At 39.5% G+C, this 22,231-nt stretch overlaps 1 protein-coding gene across 6 annotated transcripts in view; it reads right to left on the reverse strand.

The window, feature by feature from the left end:
• The window catches only part of LOC124112269 (dynamin-binding protein-like), a 48,627-nt gene extending 29,644 nt beyond the window's left edge, over positions 1-18,983 (reverse strand). For 4 of the 6 annotated variants that reach the window (XR_007218718.1, XR_007218717.1, XR_007218716.1 and 1 more), the window contains exons 1-4: positions 18,895-18,973; positions 18,384-18,463; positions 7,375-7,648; positions 4,811-6,997 (exon numbers count right to left, since the gene is read on the reverse strand). Coding sequence is in view for 2 of the 6 variants with exons in the window: in XM_046472296.2 (XP_046328252.2) it covers positions 4,811-6,997; positions 7,375-7,648 (2,461 nt within the window). In the remaining 4 variants the exon portion in view is untranslated. Of the gene's footprint in view, positions 1-1,026; positions 1,076-4,810; positions 6,998-7,374; positions 7,649-18,383; positions 18,464-18,894 lie in introns of those variants that run through there. The other 2 variants (XM_048385812.1, XM_046472295.2) reach the window with 2 other exon arrangements.
• Positions 18,984-22,231: the final 3,248 nt, after the last annotated feature.

A 22,231-nucleotide genomic window follows, 5' to 3' on the forward strand; every position in this document is an offset into this window, starting at 1 on the left:
TTGGACCACACAACAAATCTGTTTAAAGCCTCATGTCCTGTTACCCCTCTTGTCATAAATCCATCTGCACAAAAATTATCCACCGCAGAGTCCTCGTCGTGAACACAGGGAACTGTCACTGAACTGTTCGTGTTCATTCGTTCAAATGACTAATTTTAGAAATTCAACAAACACTGCTCAAACACAGAAATAGGGTGGATTAACATGATTAACCTTTTGTTTGCATGCAATTCCCCTATAACTGGAAGAAAATTAGCACGATTGCCCAGGAAAATTTCCCTTCATTGTTTACTGTTATGCGAGTCTCACATGAAACGGATTTCAACTACCAGATAACATTATCCTGATTTCAGAAATATGTGCTGCATGTGTCACTGACATTTCCTCTCGACGGACGATCCACACGGCAAACAGATTACTGAATGAACACTCTCGACTCACGAGAGGTGAAGCCAGTAATTCTGTTGTTAATATCAATATTACATCACTTCCTCCTTGGGTTTCCCCACAACGCTTCAATATGAAAACACCCCTGAATTCTGCAACTAAAATACCCTCTTGACTATGTTAAGATTTCTACCTGGTAAACAGTGGTTACCGGGTATCTATTGATCAATAAACATAGCTTGTCTGTTATTGATTGTGATAACTATCAGTGTTAGAAATTGGCACTAGTCCTTTAGTCCTTGCCAAACTGCCCAATAGATAAGGTATCATGAGGACTCGTAGAAACTTGCCCTTTTTAAGGGTTTTGCTAAAAGTTATTATAAATACTAGTGGTCTAAAACTGTTAGTTGGTTACACAATTTACATTTTTCATGACAATTTTTGAACATTTTAGTGTAGCCTTATCGTGCTTATAAAACTATGATCTTAACAACATATTGAAACCTTAGTGTAAAATATTTGTCACTTTTAGCTGCTCGGTCTACTTTGAATTGATATATATCACTTTACCACTGTTGATTGTCCAAGATAAGCTATGTATGTTGTGTTATATAGGTCAACACATACACTTGAACATACCTGTATTGAACCATGGAATGGAGGCCTGCTGAGAGACTGTTTCACTGAGACACAGGCTAGGGACAATGTCCTCAGGTATGTGAACGTGACACTATATATGTCGCAATGCTTTGTTCACTTTAGAATCATCATGCATGTCATGGTACACAGTTCTGGACAATACTTGTGAGAGTGTATTCTAACTTTGATATAATCATGATAAGAGACGAAAACAATCTTAGAAATGGCCTGTCATTTTAACATTTTAACCCTAATCATGGTTTGAAAAGGGGCACGGGTGGTGCCCTGATTCACTGTGTAGAGCTGCGTCCCTTGGACACGCCGGAAACCTATGATTGTGGGTTCGAATCCTGGTTCGCCCTGATTAGGTTTGTCAGCACCATACCCGTGCTCGTGGGTTTCATTGAAGTGGTAAACGTCTGAGACCTGCATAACTTAACTGGAATATTGTTAAAACCAGCATTAAATCCAACTCACTCACTCACTCACTCATGGTTTGAAAATAACATGAACCAGGTAGGTCGAGGACAAGTAAATTCAGGAAGAACTAGTGACATTTGTATATGGACTTTAACCATTAAGTAGATGGTACACAGGACTTGTGAAAATAACAGTGTTCAAAATTAAGAAAAATAAATCAAGGAATAGTTCTCATGACCAGGATAACCTTAACATGTCTAGTGTTACAGATTGTAATCAGGAGTTATAGCATTAGGTAGATTTCTCATAACCAGGATAACCCTCACATGCCTGGTGTTAGGAATTGCAGTGAGTGAGTTGGGTTTAACGCCGCTTTTAACAGTATTCCAGTTATATAACGGCGTGTCAGCTTAACGTGGGAGGAAAGGCTGAAGTGATGCAGGTCTCAGACATTTACCACTTCGGTGAAACCAACGAGCAAGGGTATGGTGTTGACAAACCTAGAAACATAATTGTGGCCAACCGCGATTCGAACCCACAATCATAGGTTTCTGTCGTGCCCAAGGGACGTAACACTGCACAGCGAATCGTGGCGCCTTAGACGACTGGGCCACCCGTGCCCCCTAGGAATTACAGATGTAGGGCATGTAATGTCACTAGCTTCGAACACTTAAAGAACCAATCTCAGAGACCCTAGGACACCCATTAACATGAACAGTGATGAAGACTTTCCAACACACAGGTGAGCAGATTTACAGTAAAGCCAAAATGTTGATCAGCTGTAGACTATTTATCATGTTTATACAGATATTATATATAATTTATAGCAGCACATATTGATACAAAATTTAGCATATCACCTCATTGTAGAATCTCATATCCTAGTTGGCGTGAGACCCTGTATTCTTATAACATATCTATGATACTTGTTACCATTGTTATAAAACAGTGTGAGTGAGTGAGTTGGGTTTAACGCCGCTTTTAACAGTATTCTAGTCATATTGCGGCATGTCAGCTTAATGTGGGAGGAAAGCCCGAAGTGATGTCAGGTCTCAGACGTATACCACTTTGGTGAAACCCACGAGCACGGGTATGGTGCTGACAAACCTAGAAACATAATTGGGGCAAACCGTGATTCAAACCCACAATCATAGGTTTCTGGCGTGCCCAAGGGACACAACTCTGCACAGTGAATCGCGGCACCTTAGACAACTGGGCCACCCGTGCCCCCATAAAAAATTGTGATAGTGGTTATGATACTGAATGTTGTTTATAATATTTATTGTTTCTGCGCAGCATACAAGAAAAATAACTTCACTAAACCTGACATCTATCATCATGATCATAAAGTTAGCATGATAGCATCCTTTGATCAAATCTGCATATTTCTGACACTGCCTTAAACATAAAAACAACAAAATTGTGAACAACATCACACTCTATTTGTAAACAGGTAAAGTGACACAAACATGAAAAAAAATCTATAATTCGCATGATAATATGACATCAAATCATTGTCAAATCAGAGGTTAAGAAATATGCAAGTAACTGACTCCCATTACCTTGGTCGCGGTAACATTATGACAAGCATCAGAGCATAGAAGGATCTGTATCCGTGTCAAAAGAATTCCACATACCTCAGGGTAGAATAGGGTCCCATGAGGCCCATTAAACCCAGGCTTGTGAAAAAAGGAAACTGTGCTAGACTTGGGGTTTGAGATGAGGTTAAATGGGGTTGAACATCACGTTCAAGGTTATTCCACTTACATAGCAACGTACATGCATATGTGTGGCGTGGCATGTAATCCTGGTAATGGTACACCAAACATGCTCAAATGATTATTTATCCCCTCAATGAATCCCTCCTTCTCAAGGTAGTCCTACAAAATGCAGCCAGAGAACTCTCAAGCAATGGTTGCCAACCATGCAAACAATAACAAAACTTTGAATCAATAAAAACATATGAAAAGAGCCATGTTCAACATGTACAAGTGTAACAATGAAACTACCATGCTTACATTGTCCTTTTCATTTGCTTGTTTTTCACTTTGGAAATTATTACATATTTAAAATTAAACGCACCAACAAACTTGCAAGCTTTTGATAAACACTTTAGAAAGAAACTGAAATGTGTACCTGATATATATCCTCCTTTTTTACTGTTTTCATCAATTAATACAAGGAAGGAGTGAGTGAGTGAGTGAGTATGGTTTAACGCCGCTTTTAGCAATATTCCAGCAATATCACGGCGGGGGACACCACAAATGGGCTTCACACATTGTACCCATGTCGGGAATCGAACCCGGGTCTTCGGCGTGACGAGCGAACGATACAAGGAAGGAAACATGTACCAGCACAGTCACGTGCCAGCGTGGAGACTGTATGCTAATCATGCTAATGGGGCTTGATAGGTTGAAGGTTTTCAGCCAGATTTTGTATTCAGACCAATTTTTTTTATTTCCAGGCTTACAGCTTTTTAGATCTATTAGGAAAGTAGGACAGATAGGCCGCAAAGGTTTATGTTTTTGCTCCTTTGTCCTTATGTTATTTTGCCTGTATCCTTTAGCATCCTCGAACATCAAGTGTACCACATCTCTATTCTATTATCATGATTATCATGACTACGAAATATACCCTGGACCCATTCATCACCAGTGTGTCCTTTCAGAAGTGACCTCACCAGCTCCATCTGTAGTATCACTAATTTTTACCAAAATTTCTCTCGCTCATGAGCTTGAAATAAACAAGCAATCAAAATGCCTCTACTGTGTGCAAGTTCAGCATAGTTCTACATTCAAAATTCAAAACTGTTGCCTCAAGATGTCTATAATCAGAAAAGATATGTGAACTCTTAGTAGGAAAGATGTTTCCTGAGAATGAATATGTTAGGTACCGGTAGATGTCACCTTATGAAAGAGCAAGAAGTAGCTCTGAAACGTCATGACAAAGAATAAAAGAAGTTGCTATCCATTAAAAGTGCCTGATAAATATTGTTCCAAAAGGCTAATGCTCATATTGAGGCTATTGCATAGTTGAAAAAATAACTGGGCGGCAAGCATGGTAAACATGGTAAAGGGATCCTGGTTTGTTTTTGCGAAAGTAGTTTAATCTGCAATGATCTACAATTATCTAGAGTCCCAAATCTCTGAGGGACACTTTCATTCTTAATTTCAAAATTGTAATAGCCATAGGAACTAATACTATGATTATAATGAGGATTGGGTTATAGGGGTAAGATGACATACAAATACATCCAGGCAACTGATGGTCACTCAGATGGTCATTCATTTAAGTAAATTTCTCTGAAAAGAAAAAACCCACACCACCAATTGTAATTTAAGAACAAAACCAAATTTCAACTTACCCTGTGATGTATCCTTTTCAGGACTGAAGGACATGAGGTCAGACGGTGGAGGTCGAGGTGGAGGCCTCCGGGGTGCATTGGGCATTGATGGCCTTACAGGAGTGGGTCTAGTTGGCATCTTTGGTGGGCCTTTGGGCACTGGAGGAGCAGGTCTAAGAGGGATCGGGTGTGGTTTTGATGATCCTGCAGACATAGGAGGTGCCTTGACTGGTTGAGCAGGTCGGGGTGCCGAGGGTCTTGGTGGTGGAGCTCGGAGTGGAGGTAGTCTGGTCTTCGATTTGGATCCTTTGACAGAAGGCACAGGAGGTGGAGGACGAGCTGGGAGGCTCATATGAAGTGTATGTGGATCATCATGATCCTTCACAAACGCACTGTTTATGAACCCATTGGCATCTTTGGGCTTGGGTGATTGTGCAGGAGGTAAGTCCGTACTGAACTGATAAGAATTGGCACTAACCTGAACACTTTGATCATTAGGTTGCTGAGACACATCGCTGTACTGACTGATAACACTGGTATTGCCTTCATGTTGATCAAGACTGGCTATATCTTCAAAAGCTTCACTTCCAGGCCTTGAAGACCTATCAGAGACCATGCTATTAGGTCGGGACCTTTGGGCTTTGGACTCTTGGGGAAATGAATTCAGGGAGTCCTGTTTCTTGAAGCTCCCAGTTGAAGAGTTGGATCCACTGCTTTTGATGCTGGAGCTTCTAGACCTGTTTATTTCCCCTGGTTCTGTTTTAGCACTCCTCAACTGTTCTTCTATCAGAGAGTTGAGAGACTTGGATGTATTGATTCCTTTGAACACACTCTTCTCTGTAGGAGATGAGACATGCCCTACACTTAAACTGGAGGACATTCCTGAGGGTTTTGTGAAAGGTTTAGGTGTTAACACAAGTGGCTTGGGTTTTATCACAGGTTTAGGTGCCAACTTTGGCTTAACTGCAGGTTTAGGTTTTAACCTGGGTTTTTCAGTTACAGGCTGTGGTGCTGAAAATTCTTCATCAGCTCTACCTATTTTCAATTTTTCAACATCTTGCTCATGATTATTATTTTCCAGTGTCTTTACACAAGATGTATCACGATTCGAACTGACACCATTTTCCTTATGAATGGGCACAACTGGTTCACTAGTTTGTATCACATTGTCAACATCAGATGGTAAATGGCGGGGTCCTTCTCCAATCACCTGTACATGATTTAAAGGCACAAGACCAATATGCCCACTCTCATCTCGAGCTTGAATCCAATTTCCATCTAAAACTTGAACAACTATCACAGTATCACCCTCAGAGACTTTCAAATCCCCATCCACTTCTCCTTCAAAGTTATGCAGGACCAAACCAAGCTGATCACTGTCTGTGCTTCCTATGCTGCTGCTCTCAGCCACATCTGAAGATGCTTCTACAGGAGCTGCTGATGATTCGGAAGGAGCTGAATATGGCTGAGTTGGAGCTGATAGGTCTGGCTGAACTTGTCCAAAGTCCTGGCTCTGTTCTGTTTCAGCATAAGGACAGTCCACAATGATTTCAACATATCCAGCAGGGAAGAGTGCTATTCGGCCATCCAACTCACCCTCAATCCACTCTGAATCAACATGCTGGATGAGAGTGACTATTTCATTGGCTCCGAATGACAGTTCATCCTGAGACTGGCCCTGGAAAGGGTAGATTGTCCGAGCATAGGGTGTGATCTCTGTGTCATACGATCGGGTGTTCTCACTTGAGAACGATGAGACATTTAGTTGGTTTGCTTGAGAACTTTCACCACCCAAGGCACTGGAACTCCGGTTTTCCTGAACATGATTCTCCGTTGCATGACCAGCATTTGACTTTGATATTTCAACATCTTCTAAAAGCTCAACACAAACAGAAGAGACCAGCCCTTCTTTACCACCAAACTGTCCCATGTACCAATCAGAGTCAATAATCTCGGAGATGGTTATAACATCCCCAATTCCGAACCCAAGTTCCCCATCTATCTGGGGAGTGATGTCCACCAATGCTCTGGCACAGATGGGTTCTGATAATGAACCACATCGTTGACTTGACTGATGGTCAGCTTTAGAGAGAGTATCACCTCCAACCAGCTCTGCGACACAGGTGAGAGGAAAGATCCCTGTGTTACTTCCACAGCTTCCCTGCCACCAGTTGTCATCCAGCTGCTGCAACCCCACAATGATGTCCCCTGTCGGGAAAGACACATGCAGATATGAAGCAGATGTTTTCTCTTGAAAAGTAGAGTTGATGAGGCCAAACCAATCTCACTTGTTTCATTTATGTCCTTCATTTTTTTCAGTGAGTCAACGAAAAAAAATGCTATCAAATTTCGAGGTTTTATCACATTAATCCATTTGGCCCACCATCGTGTACTGCTGTATTAAAAGCTTAAAAAATTTATGTCCAACAGAATCCAGTACACTGCATGTGTACCCAATATTTGATTCAGGGGAGCAAAATAGATAAAATACTTTAGCAAATAGCAAACACAGGCTGAATTCAAAACATAAAAACTCAAAGAATAACATGGATGTTGACTGCAGGAAGCCTATGTTTGTCACTCACCTCTGTTAATTCCCAAGTCTCCATCCTGACCAGCCCGGAACTCGTCTACACCAGCAAATATCTTCTGACCCGGCTGTACACTGGGCAGTGTGATACTTTCAACAAAATTGGAGGGAAAGATTCCTTCTCCGCCACTCAGTCGACCTCGCAGCCAGTTGTCATCCACAACTTCTGTGATCTGGATAATGTCCCCTGTCAGAAGAGTTATCTCCCCCTTCTTGGAGGTTTCAAAGTCATAGAGGACCCTCACATGTTGTCCAATGGAGGGCCTCATCTAAAAACAATGAAAGAAGTACTTTAGTATCTCTGGCTGAGTCCTACATCAAACTGTTCATTTAACCGTCTTACAGTTCAATACCATAACATACTAATGTCATTTGTAGATTGTGAACCAAATGATTTTGTTGGGTGGGTTTGGGTTTTCAAAAACATGTTCTCCTGATAAAATAAGCCATGCACAACATAGAGAAAAAGTGGCGATAATGGACCATTACTGATTATGGTTCATAATATCAAGAGCCCCTATGGGGAGTCTTGGTCAGAAAATGTCTCAGCATCTCATACTTGTCAGAAGAGTCAGCTAACATTGGGATCAGGCCAGGCTTTATCATGTTTGTGACTGAATAGCTTGTAGGAAAAATGCCAACTCACCATCAAGCCAAATACAGTCTGCCATAATATTGAAATGTATACTTTGTACTGAATCTTTAGTTGGGCAGTTGTCAAAGAAACAAGTCAATTTCATTGTCCACGCAATCCCAATTTGGATAATCTAATGACCCAACCATATCATTTTAAATCTGTCACAATAGTGTAAACAACAAAGCTCACACAAGACAGCTAACACTATCGGCTATTATCAGCCAGATTGTGACAATCAGCGCTATTGTTACAACTAGTAAGGAACTGATGATTGAGATACCTCACTGTCACAAAACATTCAATAAGTGTATTGTTCAGTGTGCTCGGTGGTAGGGCACAAATTTACTACCTGGGTACCCGACCCCTATTACCCAACCATACCCGGGTACCCATTGCAAGTCTCAAGACTAGGGAACAAAATGTCTGATTGGTAATTGTTTTACCGCAGCCCAGGTTAAAACTGTTTAGATACATGTATCAAACAATCAGATCATGCGTTCACTGAAGTTGACTGAAGCTTTATCTTTACTCAACATTTACAAGTCAAAAAGAAATGTTAACATTAGCCACTTGTAGTGTAACCACTGAGCTATAGTAAGTTTTTGTCATTAAACAATATATCACGTGACTAACCATGGGTCCGGGTAGTCCTGTGGGTACCCGGGTCCTACTCAGGACCCACCGACCCGAATACCCGAGTTACCTGTCCCAGCCCTTAGTAACTCAGTGGTATCATATTCACATAAATACATCCTAAATAATAAAATACCTTAGATTTAACAATCACAACATCAGTTTCGACATAGGGTACACAAAACTAGACTCATCTACAGAGTACAAACTGATAAGATTCAATTCAAAATGGAGGACAGGTATGTTTGCATGTTACAAATCCAGACACAGCAAAACCTCATAAGTCCGGAACCCACTTAGATGATCTTGAAAGTCTAAACAACCAGAGGAACATTTCTCCATACCCATGATTCATTGATCAGGTAATTAATGTGGATGATTTCACTGAGAATGGTACCTGTTGGATTACTGAGGTAAAACAAACATAGCCTTGGTTAATTTCCCAGCCTACAAACACAATAAACATGGTACATCACAAGTAACATCTGCCTTTCAGTGAGTGAGTTTGGTTTAACGCCGCATTTAACAGTATTCCAGTTATATTGCGTCGTGTCAGCTTAATGTGGGAGGAAAGCCCGAAGTGATACAGGTCTCAGACGTTTACCACTTCGGTGAAACCCACGAGCACGGGTATGGTGCTGACAAACCTAGAAACATAATTGGGGCGAACCGGGATTCGAACCCACAATCATAGGTTTCTGGCGTGACCAAGGGACGCAACTCTGCACAGTGAATCGCGGCGCTTCAGACGACTGAGCCACCCGTGCCCCCTATCTGCCTTTCATATATCCCTAGGTCCCATTCAAACTCAAATGTTACCATAGTCACAAAACTGTCACAGTTCCAAATGAAACTTTTGGTATCATGACATACACTCAAAAACACTCCCCAAAATTAACATGCTGAAAACACCCAACTTTTTGTCTCCAAACCACACTTACCAAAGCACTGATTACACCATAGTTATAGATTGTCTTCAAATAGGATATATTTTATTAATAAGAAATATTTTGTACTGCAGTTAGCATGATCATAATGATTAGCATGTGTAATTTCAATTTGTAACAAAACATTACTCAATGATAACGATATACACATGATACACTCTGCAACCCATTGCTGTAACGATATGCAGTGTTGTATCCTGACCCAAGGCCCATGATGCAATACATTGATTAGAAATTAGGGCTGTTACGGGTAACTCGGGCACTCGGGTCGGGTGGTTAGTCTCGTGATATATTGTTTCATGACAAAACTTCGCTATATAATTAAATGGTTGCACAACAATGTTAAGTCTCTAATGTTCACATTTCTTCATGACTATGAACACGTTCGTTCTGATTTATATATGTTTGAACAAAGCTTAAACTTAAGTCAACTTCAGTGTATGCATGACTGCAACGTTTTATACATGTATCTAAATACATTCTGCCAGGGCTACTGTCAATTATGCCCAATCGGACATTTTGTACCTATCTGACACCAACTGAGGGTACCTGTGTAGGGTCGGGTACATGGGTTGTAAATTTGGACTCATCCCAGCCCTATTAGAAATTCTTTATTGCAATACATGCGATACATTAAATTACATGTTATATTGCAATTGCAGTAAAAACAAGTAAATAATAACAGAAACTGTTCACCATCCAGCTTACACAGATTATCTAGTAATTCCTGGTTGGCTATAAATGACAGTCGCAGTGCCGTCTAGCCTATATTTTTCTGCCCTAAAACATCCCATATTTGATATCAGAAATATAAAAACAAATGATTTAGGGTTGTGATTCTCCACCAAAAAAGAAGGAATATCAAGTTACAAAAGAAAAGTATGTATCGGGACACGATTCGTATCGGACTCATAGTCATGATAGTATCGGGATATGTATCGTATCGCTAGCCCACCGTATCATTACTAGTGGTCGGACAATACATCAGCGGATCGCAGTTTTTTACTTTTTGATACAAGTATCAATCACAGTCGCACATAAGTAAAAACCATCAATTCATACCTTAAATGTTTGCAATAATAAATGTTACATCAAATACTAATTAATAATGAAAATTAGTAGTGAAAACAAACAGTTTCATCCATTCGGTCATATTTAACACTGCCAACTGAAAATTGTCAGGTATTTGGCAATCCCAACTTTGAAAAAGATGGCTTATGCATCACAGATAAGAGCACAAGTATCAGAATACGTATTGGATCATGAGCAATGTTTTGTGATACATATCAGATCGCACAGTTGGTGTATCGTCCCAGCCTATATCATTACATCTCTACCAACCATCACCATATTCCTGAGGCCAGAGACTACAGTCTAGGGACTCGTAAATTCAGACACCTTCTTTTCCACAGTACACATATGAAAAGGACTTTCCTTCAAAACAGTGATCTATTAATCAGGAAATCTGGACATTTAATTAGAAATAGTACTGTCCAGATTAACAGGTTCCACTGTACAGAGATATGAGAGAAAGAACTACAGTCTTTGCTAAAACATATTCAGTCTACTACTAGTATTAACCAATACTTGGACTCATTTTTAGTTTTTAGTGCTAGACGTATAAATATATGGACTCTCATTGTCAGAAATTATCAGCTAAACAAGACTAATATGAATTTGTCATGATGAAATTATGAATTGGAACAATACCTCATTCTTTTCAGCATTACCAGATTAGCACCTCTACATAATTAAGCTGACTGTCAGAGAACCTCAGGAATTCTCACCCCCAACTCCCTAACTTTTCTATGTGACATTTTTTAAAACTGTCCCTCTAAAAAGAACACGCAAATATGTCAACCATGAACAAGCTTGAAAACCAGACTCTGATTAAACTTGATATTATGTTTGTGTTATGCAGATATCAAGGTTGAAAATCGTACGACAACAAGACGTTGGGATTTTACACAGACAGTGTTTGTGGGCCCCCAACGTGTTGCCACAATGTTACGAGATTCCAAACATGGGGACACCCCTGGCCTGGCGTGGGTGTTGTGTGTGCAAATAGTCACCGGTTCGCTCTTTCCGCAACGCAGGTCTGCACCAAACAGGTTGCACGTTTACATTTGTATCAGCTATCTCCACAGTGCTAATCTCTTAGGAAAATCAAATTATCCATTGTACATGAGAAAATGCAGGAAAGGAAAATTTAACTTGATGTCAAAAATGGTGAATCTACCATGGAAATCCCAGTCAAACTACCTCATGATATACATGACACATATAGTCAGATGTTTTCAAATACGGTACTTATAATGTTGAAAGTGTTACTTTTTTTCAAAATTATAATTTTTCCTTTAACCATTGTTAACCATACATGCTACAAAGATTTGTTCAAAATGCTGAAACAGCATCAAATGTAATATAGCCATGTGAGATTTTTTATTACATTCCAATAATTGTCTATCATCAATATACAACTTAAGATAAGATCTAAATTTTTAAAGAAATAACTTTTACCAGAAATATGTGAATCTTGTAAACATATGAAAATGAATAAGTTAATATTAATTCAGCATGTTTAGGTAAATTTCTTTCCTTCATCATTTCATATTTCACATGCTTAAGTAACATTTTCAAATAAAGCATTATATTTTTTCGTTTGGTTTACAAGGATGGCCAACAACAACCTGACATTGATAATATAATCCTATTACTTTTGACATAAGTTCTTTTGAAATTTACATTAGATGAAATGAATAAATGTTATCACCACTTTTCGTAAGAAATGGTGAATAATACGTATAAAATAATAAAAATCTTTATTCCAACAAAAAAACACCAACAATCAATTATCTTTTTGCATTGCTGATGGTGTGACCTAAGAGGTATTATTTCATTCATTAATATCAATACAAATCTGGAAGTTGATTTTTTTATCCACCACCAACATTGAATTTTAAACTAATGAAAAAAAGGCCTAAGTATGTCATGATAACTGTTGGATAACACACTAAATATATAAAAAAAAACAGTCTTGAGAATACATTGACAACACCAATTCCTCACATTTGCCATCTTACACAGATGAAGAAAAATAAAATAAAAACACACTAAAGGCTGGAAAACTAATACAGTAAAAAAGACACTTATGATTATTCTTTGTCCTTTAAAAAAATGCCTGAATGTGTAGTCGTGTGCTGTGCTATGAAGAGAGTACACAACCAAAAAAGTGTCTTTTTTGTCACTGACCAATCAATTGACATAATATTCTGCCAGACACATGAGTCCCAAGCAAAGTTATGAACATGAAAAAGATAATAAATCTACACTTTCTTGCAGATCCAAATCATCACTCAAATACGTAGCATTGCCTCAGATTTGTAAAAGTACTCATATTTCATATTTGAAAAATTGACTGAAAATGAAAAAAAAATATCTTCACCCCAACACCACTTTCGCAGAGAAATGTTAGACAACAGCATTTATTTGGAATCCTGGATAAATCCCCGAAAAAGTTAGTTCATCTTATAAACCAAGGCACTGTTGACGACAGTGGCCAACTAAAGTCATCGGTGAGGATATATGCCAAGAGAGTGGTTATACATACTTACTATTGCAGAAATCAGAAATCAGTGCAATGATTTACAGGTCTTAAACATGTTAAATAATATCAAAAGTAGTTTATAGTGTTCTTGTGGAAATATATTCAACATAATAAGTGCCAAGGGCACTCTCAATATTAAAAATAGGGGGCTCTTAATAGAATATTATTTTGGTGAAAAACAACAGAGTAAAAAAATCATAAATAAATTTTCACAAAAAAAATCATGAATAAATAAGTCTTGTGTACTTTGATCAATCGGAAGGGGTGCTAATTGGGATTGTTCACTAGCCAATATATCTGCAAATATCGTTGTGGGCGCTTTTTAGAGGAGGGAACTTATTACATTGAATACGGTATTTATCTTAATGTCCATTTATTTTGTATATCATATTTGCTTGTCTCATTTACCTGTTGTCTTGCAGTTCAACATATTGTACGCACACATTTTTGGTCAGCATGTAAGGTTGCATCTAACCTAATGACAAAAGTAGTGCTTTTATGCTAATTCACTATTTCCACTTCTCTTGTTTAATGCTAAGCAGAATCCAGAAAACAATATATTTCTAATAATTCTAGCCTCAAGGAAAATGCAGAAACTGAGTATTTTAGTTACATTATGGTGTGTCATTGCAAAGTGGAAGGAAAACCCAAACTGAGGAGGTGACAACAAAACATCGACATAGTGTCATAACTGAATCATCTTCCCGAGGCAAGAGAGTGAACTGACAGTGACTATAAAAGTCCAGTTTCCACCCTTGTCGAACTACGCTTGTATTATGGAGTTAGATTTTGGCTGGACTAACGAGTCTATGCATAGTCCAATCAAATTTCTGCAATGAAATCAAAATCCGGTCAGTAAACTGCCATGCAGATTTCGGTCGATTGCAGAATTTGCAAAGCATGTACGTGCACCGCTAACTCTGTGTCAACAGATATTTTCCAAATCATTTCATGTTATTAATCAAGGTGCTCACGTGATTTGATACACTTCGCGATGTAAGTTCCGTTTTATCACAATATATCTTGATTTTGATCAGATCGTCTTGACTGGGCGCCGCCATTTTGTTTGAAGCAAATGCAAGTGATATGAGAGGTGGAATCTGATTGGTCCATAGGAGAGGCACAGAGATGACATAACTCGTAATAGCCACCCATGGCGCTACGATCGAGCCCAGGAATTCCAGCCTAGTTCGGCAAGGATGGAACCTTGACTTTTCAGTTAACTCTCTTGCCTCGGGAGGATGCATCTGAATGGAATCTGTCACCTACAATTGTGGGATGTACACCATCTCCTTAGTCCCCCCTCAAGAATGTCTTAGTGAGTAAGTTTAGTTTTACTCCCCTTTTACCAATATTCCAGCAATATCACAGCAGGGGACACCGGAAATGGGCTTCATGCATTGTACCCATGTGCACCCACAAACAAATGCTTTAACCACAAGGCTACCCCCCCCCCCCCCCCCTCCTGAAGAAGAACAACAGATACAATACACCATGGATGAATGTTTCAGCTACTTTTGAAGACTATATGTTGTTTTATACCACAGTCAGACATACTCAGGGTTAGAAACTAACAGTTTTTTCCCACTAGTCCTTATAATGATAACATATAGCAAAACCCTTAAAATGGGCCAATTTCTACTAGTCCTTAGGATACCTTTACTATTGGGCAGAGTGGTAAGGACTACAGGACTAGTGCCAATTTCTAACACTGCATACTCCATCTATATCATGTTAATAATCGAGTTTGGTCAGGCACTGAGGTTGTCTACATGAGCAACGACCCATGCCAACTGGAATGATGACACACAATCATCCAGGCCACACATTGCCAGTGGTAGAACATGGTCCTTTGTACGTCAGGCTACACAGCAGGTGAAATAAGCATCGTTGGCCACGGAGAGGAGATGGATTGGTGGCCGTGTTTGGCAGCTTGACTTCTGAAAGTTTCTAGGACTTCAGTCCTGCCCCACACTGAAACACATGTTATATGAGGTGTCTCCTTAGGCAAGAAATCTTGTTTGTAAGATACCTCTCTTCATCTAGCAGTGCATGGGTACCCAGTAGGATGAGAGACAACAATGTAGCTTACCCTCTGCAGCTCATAGAGTGCAGATTGGCTGAGGCTGCCAGCTGTGGCTCTCGCTCCACAGATCTTGGGTTAGGTACCCCTTTCTGATCAAACACCCCTTCACGATCCTAAGGGTTGTGCCCGGTAAAGTGCACTAATCCCGGATGAGAAGTCAACCTTTTAGTGCCTCATACAGCAGCTTAGGTTGTATACTCCCCAGGGAGCTCAAAATGAAATTTGAGTGCACACTGACCAAAGTCTGGAGTAAAAGAACATTGCGCCATAGGCATCCACTTGGTGAATGGAATCTGGCACATTATTAATGGACCTATCATATTTTTTAAACTGATATAGCTTCGAGTCTAAACAAAACCGTCTTACCTCAAAATCATGTAAATTAATCAGTCGTGAGCACAGTAAGTGGTGCATGGTAACCCCGATCAGGTCAAACAAGACACCACTTTGTGTATCCACTGATCAAATTGATAATAACAAATAGGAGATCTGGTGATATGAATACATATGATGAGATTACAATGATAATTACAACAAGAGATATTCCAGCTACTTGAGCTGCTAGATAAGATATCATGGATATGATAGATAGAGTTACATGATACAGTGTCCTCATTCTGGATCCTAGGTATAGGCTGATAGAAAGAGGTCATGTTACTATGTTTACAAGTCATCACAGTCACCGTATCTCTTCAATCTGAACTGACAATACTAAAACTAGGAAGTTTAATTTGAATTATGAAAGGTGCACAAATTTGATTCAGTTTCCCTTACTTCATATATATATCATATACATATACATGTACATATACATATATATATATCCTAAAGATAATGATCTGTATGAAACAACTAAACATGCTAAACAACTAATAATCATGATGATTACATAATTTTCTCAAAATAAATTCTATTTGACAAATATACCAAATTATCATGTCAGATACTTAAATTATGAGTTTGATTGTTAAAATTAGAAGATAAACATACTGTGTTTAAAATGTAAAGCTAGCTAACCTGTACATCATGTAGATTTAACTTTATCAAATATGATGGAGTGAGTGAGTTGTGTTTAACGCCGCTTTTAACATTATTCAAGTTATATCACAGCGTGTCAGCTAAATGTGGGAGGAAAGCCCGAAGTGATGCAGGTCTCAGATGTTTACCACTTCGGTGAAACCCACGAGCTTGGGTATGGTGCTGACAAACCTAGAAACATAATCAGGGCAAACCGGGATTCAAACCCACAATCTGGCGGTTTCTGGCGTGTCCAAGGGACGCTACTCTGCACAGAGAATTGCGGCGCCTTAGACGACTGAGCCACCCGTGCCCCCATATGATGGAGTGACTGAGTATGGTTTTACGCCACTTTCAGAAATATTCCAGCAATATCACTGCAGGGTACACCAGAAATGTGCTTCATAGACTACAGCCATGTAGGAAGGGTAACAGTTTTCTTCCCTTATTTATGTTATTCCCATGAAAAGCAATCAGTTAAACATTTGTGTCTAAAAGGTATCTTTGACCAGCAGTAACATAAACATGATAAATAGACATTTGTTTTTTTGCATTTATCATATTAACATTTTTCATCATTCTGCCAGGAGGCGGAAAATAATATCTCCTGATAAGCACATCATTTACCATGTTTACATACAGAGCATTTAACAGTTTTACATCCCATGTCCTCTCTTGTTCAGAACACATCCTCACATGCATGACACATCTATTATCCTACTACAGAGTGTCCTACAAGTTCCTGCAGCTCCAATGTCCTGACCCCTGACACAGTGGCAGGAGAAAGGGTCAAGCACTTTGTTCTTCAGGAAATCATCACTTGCCTAACAGAAATGCATTGACTGTCTCTATAATATGGCTGTGAAAAGAAAAACTTACACCATACTGAATATATTTTTTAAATAGCTGATTTTCAGAAAATAAGTTTGACCATTTTACTGTACATGTTTTCACGTTACCACTTCCACCAAACAGGTCAGTATTCATGGCAGTACAGCAAGCTAAAGTACCCATTAATAATTCAAGTCTGTGAAACCCAGGTTTGCAATGATCATGATGAATAGTGGTTGTATCATGTTTTATGTTACGGCTGTCTGTAAATAATCAAGTTTGGACCAGACAATCCAGTGATTGATATCGTAAGCATCGATCCAAGTAATTGGGATACGATGACATGCATCACCCAAGTCAGTGAGCCTGACCACTTGGTCCCATTAGTCGCCTCTTACGACAAACATAGTCGCCTTTTACGGAAAGCATGGGTTACTGAAGACCTACAGGTCTACAGTCATGTCATCCCGTAGCCATTTAATTACCCTGGCCATATAGTTTCATCATGATAGTTGAAAGAAGTGTGTCCTTCTGTAACAACCATGTATAAGGGCAGGGATAATTCTAGGGTAGGGCCTTGTGCTAATTTTGAACATTCTGTATGGGAAAGTGTGGGTGTACCTAGGGAATATAAAGGGCCCATGTCAGAAAATTTCTCAAGTGAACCCTGTGCAAGGGGGTCCTCAAGACTTGGAATCCCTCAAATCTTAACTTAAAACATTAGTGCTATGACTTTCATCATGTTCATGCTTAATATTCGATCACTGTATATGGCTAGACACAAGGGCTGGGACAAGTCCGAATTTAGTACCCGGGTACCTGATCCCTATTACCCAACCCTACATGGATACCCACTGTAGGTCCCAAGAGTTGGGTACAACATGGGTACAAACATATACAAATAATTACCGGGGGTAGGAATGAGTGTGTAAGTCAGAAAGAAATGCAAACCTTAGCGATTTGAAGTGTAACCATGGAGTGTTACGTTATTGTCATTAAACAATATATCAACTGACTAACTACGGGTCCGATAGTCCTGTGGGTAACCAGGTCTTACTCAGGACCCAACCCGAGTACCCAAGTTACCTGTCCCAGTACTAGACACAATGAGCAATATGCAAGAAAGACCTGCATGGTTCATGTTGAACTCTGAAAGGTATTTTGACATTAAGGATGTTACCAAAGTGTTTCAATAGAATACAGTGTCAGACTGTCAATATAACCAAACAAAACCTGAAAAAGTTACATTTCAGCTGTTGACGCTATATAGTCATGATAGCTGTTTCAGACCGGATACTTTTACATCTCGAGATGAGGATTCCCAGACTGGAATATATAAAGAAGAGATACGGGAGACTTAAATCATGAAACATCCAAACACATCCACTGACTATTAAAAAGCATGTTGAGAATACATGTTGGTAACCAAAACATAAAATGGAAACCTCCAAATTACGGTTTGTTTTCCGAAAGGATCCGGACAGTACCATGGCCGTATCATCCCCCGAACTGATAAGCTGAAGAGCGAACGTAATTTGTATATCAACATCGATTATCCAAACGTCAACAGAAACACCTGTCACTTGAAACTGTCTTGCAAATTCCACTTCCCAGTGTTGACTTTGTTCACGCAAAGCTGGAGTATTTTTTTATTGTGACACAGAAGTTACGGTGGTAATCGCCTTTTCGGCGATGACTTTTAATATCTTCCGTCATGGGATATATAACCGACTTCGTTACATTGTCAATATACTTACTGTCGATTCTGGGAGTTGGAGTCACATCAGAAGTCCACTTCCTACAACACCTACTTCTTATTTACGACGCCATGATACTTTTAGCGACACCTGTGGGATCCAGGGGAGATAACTCCAAAAATCGTCTGCTATGGTCACGAGTCGTTCAACGTGTTGATGTTGTTTCTCATGGTTGTGTGTTTGGACATTCCTGGATTATCATCATTGTGTTCAGGCATATTCCCCAGTACACGTTTGTATTAGCCATGTTTTATGACGTTTTCGTGTAAATGTGCATGAACCATGTTATGCTCCATTTAGGTCAACAGAAGTCACCCCGTTTGTGTTGATGTGTAATGAGAAAACAACATGGCTAATGAAACTGAAAGTCCACCCTCGCTATTCCAATGCATTATAGCATTACATTATGATAAATATAATAGAAGGGAAATATGATACACTGGGTTATCGATGGTCCATTATTTCCATTTATAGTTTCTGTACTAACGAATCTTTAATTAATTGTACATGAGACGATATTTGATATGACATCTAAAAATAAGATCCGTCTTTATCACCGCTTGAAGTATACGCGAACCAAGGGAGACAACTTGTTTATACCTTACTTCGGCGATAAAATACAATTAGTATTCTAAAATATATAAAATATACATATATGATAGGAAAACACACTCGTCTAATAATCTATTTCTCTCAATCTATTTTAAATTCTCAATTAAGATTAATTATGAGTGTGTTGGGCCTATGTATATTTCTTCACGTTTATTTTATTACTTTTCACTTGTTATATTTTAATTACGCACACACGAACGTACACACACACACACACACACACACACACACACACACACACATGCTAGGTGCGTAATAAGGTAAAGACGGAAGCGCCCCTTAAATCTTAACTTTAAGCAATCTCGGAAATGCCTCTGCCTAAAACTGTAATAACCATCAATGTTTACCGCTAAAAGTAGGTCCCACAGATATAGCAAAAAGTGTATGCTACTGAAGGAGGTGAGGTGAGGTAAAAAGGGGTTTAACGTCACGTCCAAGATTATTGCACTTACATACACGTGAATGTGTGGCTGCTTGTACTAGCCCGGGCCAATGCAGATTTTATAGTGCTAGCCCACTAAGATACCATGCCCCAGTTTAAAATGAATACACCACTCAGACACAGTAAAATGACTCCAAGCCGACCAGTCTTTGTTTTAGTCCCTTAATGCCGAGCGCAAGACAGGGTAACAAGAAGTACCAGATTTTAACGTCTTTTGGTATATCGCGGCCGGGTATCATGTCACTGAAAGGATGTCACTTAGACACAACAATAAGTGTATACCGTTGAAAGGAGGTCACTTAGATGCAACCATAAGTGTATACCGTTGAAAGGAGGCGCCTAAGATAGTTCAACGAGTGTTTATAACTCGAGTATAGTTTACTATTCAGCACAAGAGCTGCTTAAGTTCTGGATAACCGATTCACACATATCTGTGATCTAATACCTCGTGATCTTAGGGATCAAAATGGGACCATCAAAATGGTTCGTTATATTCGAAGAACGACGTCGTTTATTTGTTTGTTTAACGCTTTCGGCAATAATCTAAAATTTAGCTTTATGACGACTGTCTGTAAATAATCAAGTCTGACCCAGACAATCCAGTGATTGACTTCATGAACATCGATCCACGCAAATGGGATAGAATGACCGAGTCAGCGTAACGATTCTGTTAGTCGCTCCTCATGACAAGCATGGGCTGCTGAAGACCCAGGGGGTAATATTTGGTTTTGTTATAGCCGACTGTTCGCTATATCCAACTTTGTCACATTCGGAGTGATATGCTGATGGACAGAAATAAGAGAGCGGATCTAAGGGGAAACACGTGCTTGTCTGGACTGAGAGTCCCCCAACACATTTAATGTCTCGCATTATCTTAAACATCAAACAAACCATATGCAACTGAAAACGCCCCTTCATCAGTATGTAAGTGGTCGCACCAGCTTTGCCTTAATCCTCACACGCCTGTCTGCTGGTGAGCGGAAGGACGATGACCAATACAAACTGCTTCGAAGTCCTGGGAAGTCATTCATTATCAGACATCACAGTTTATACACGACAGTTTTATAAGTTTTGTGGGACACAGTAAACCCAGCGGCTGTGTTGTGTGTGGAGGTGGAAGGGGCAAGAGAATGCAATGTCTCCATACATGCACACACTGTGTAAGGGTCAGGCGGACGTCCCACACAGACCGTCTTCGTGGTCTAGTGGATGGAGCGTCCGCCCGGAGAGCTGACGGTCAGTGGTTCGAATCCTGGCCGCGTCGTACATATATGTTAAAATATGGTACTTGTTGTTACCGTGCCTGGCGTTCGGCCATATAGAGATAGAACAAAGGTTGGTCGGATCGGAGTCAGTTAGAATGCGGCTTGGTATCTCAATGGGCTAGTACTATAAATCGACATCAGTCCGGACTAGTACAAACAGACAGACCTCGCAGTGTACTGTAATGTGCAACCGGCATTCAATAAAACATGTCTTTAAAAAATTGTTCTACCTTCGATTCTGTCTTTTCTATTCTCTACGAAAGCCTATTGATGCCACTTTGATACCATAATTTTTTTTCAAATCGAAATTTCTCGATATTTCGTTTATTTTTCGTTACTTTGAGTTTATTTCAAAAACATGAAATTTCGATATTTTCTCGTAACTTCGATTATTTTCTCCTTATTTCAATTATTTTCTCGACCTTTCGAATTTTTCTCGTTACTTCGATTATTTTCTCGTTTCTTCGATTTTTTTCAATTAATTTGAATTAACGAAACAAATTTTCGAAGCAACGAGGATAAACTCGAAATAACGAGAAAAAAATGAATTAACGAGCAATTTCGATTTTAAAATAATAAAATTATGCTACCCAAGTGGCAACATTAGGGTTTCGTAATTCTCTGATGGGCTGCGTGAATGTGGTTGTAAAAGACACCCTGACTTGATGCTCTGTGCCGTTGCTGCAGATTGTGTCGTCGTTTTGACATGAGTCAGGAAACTGTGTATGCAATGTTGTCACATTGTCGCGTTGTCGTCCTTACAAAAACAAACAAAAGGTGTCAAAATAACCAAAGCGCGTCAACGAGTCATTTTGACTAATTGTCGCATTGTCGCACTCGGGTTAATTTTGACAATTTATGCTTGTGATTCTATGCCAGTCCTTAAAGGCGCCGCAATTCGCTGTACCTTGTTGCGTCCCTTAGAAACCTACGATTGCGGGATCGAATCCCAGTTCGCCCCGATTATGTTTCTAGGTTTGTCAGCACCATACCCGTGCTCGCGGGTTTCATCGAAGTG

This window comes from Haliotis rufescens, unplaced genomic scaffold (assembly GCF_023055435.1).
Source record: "Haliotis rufescens isolate VD_foot unplaced genomic scaffold, xgHalRufe1.0.p SCAF_6, whole genome shotgun sequence".
Lineage (NCBI taxonomy): Eukaryota > Metazoa > Mollusca > Gastropoda > Lepetellida > Haliotidae > Haliotis > Haliotis rufescens.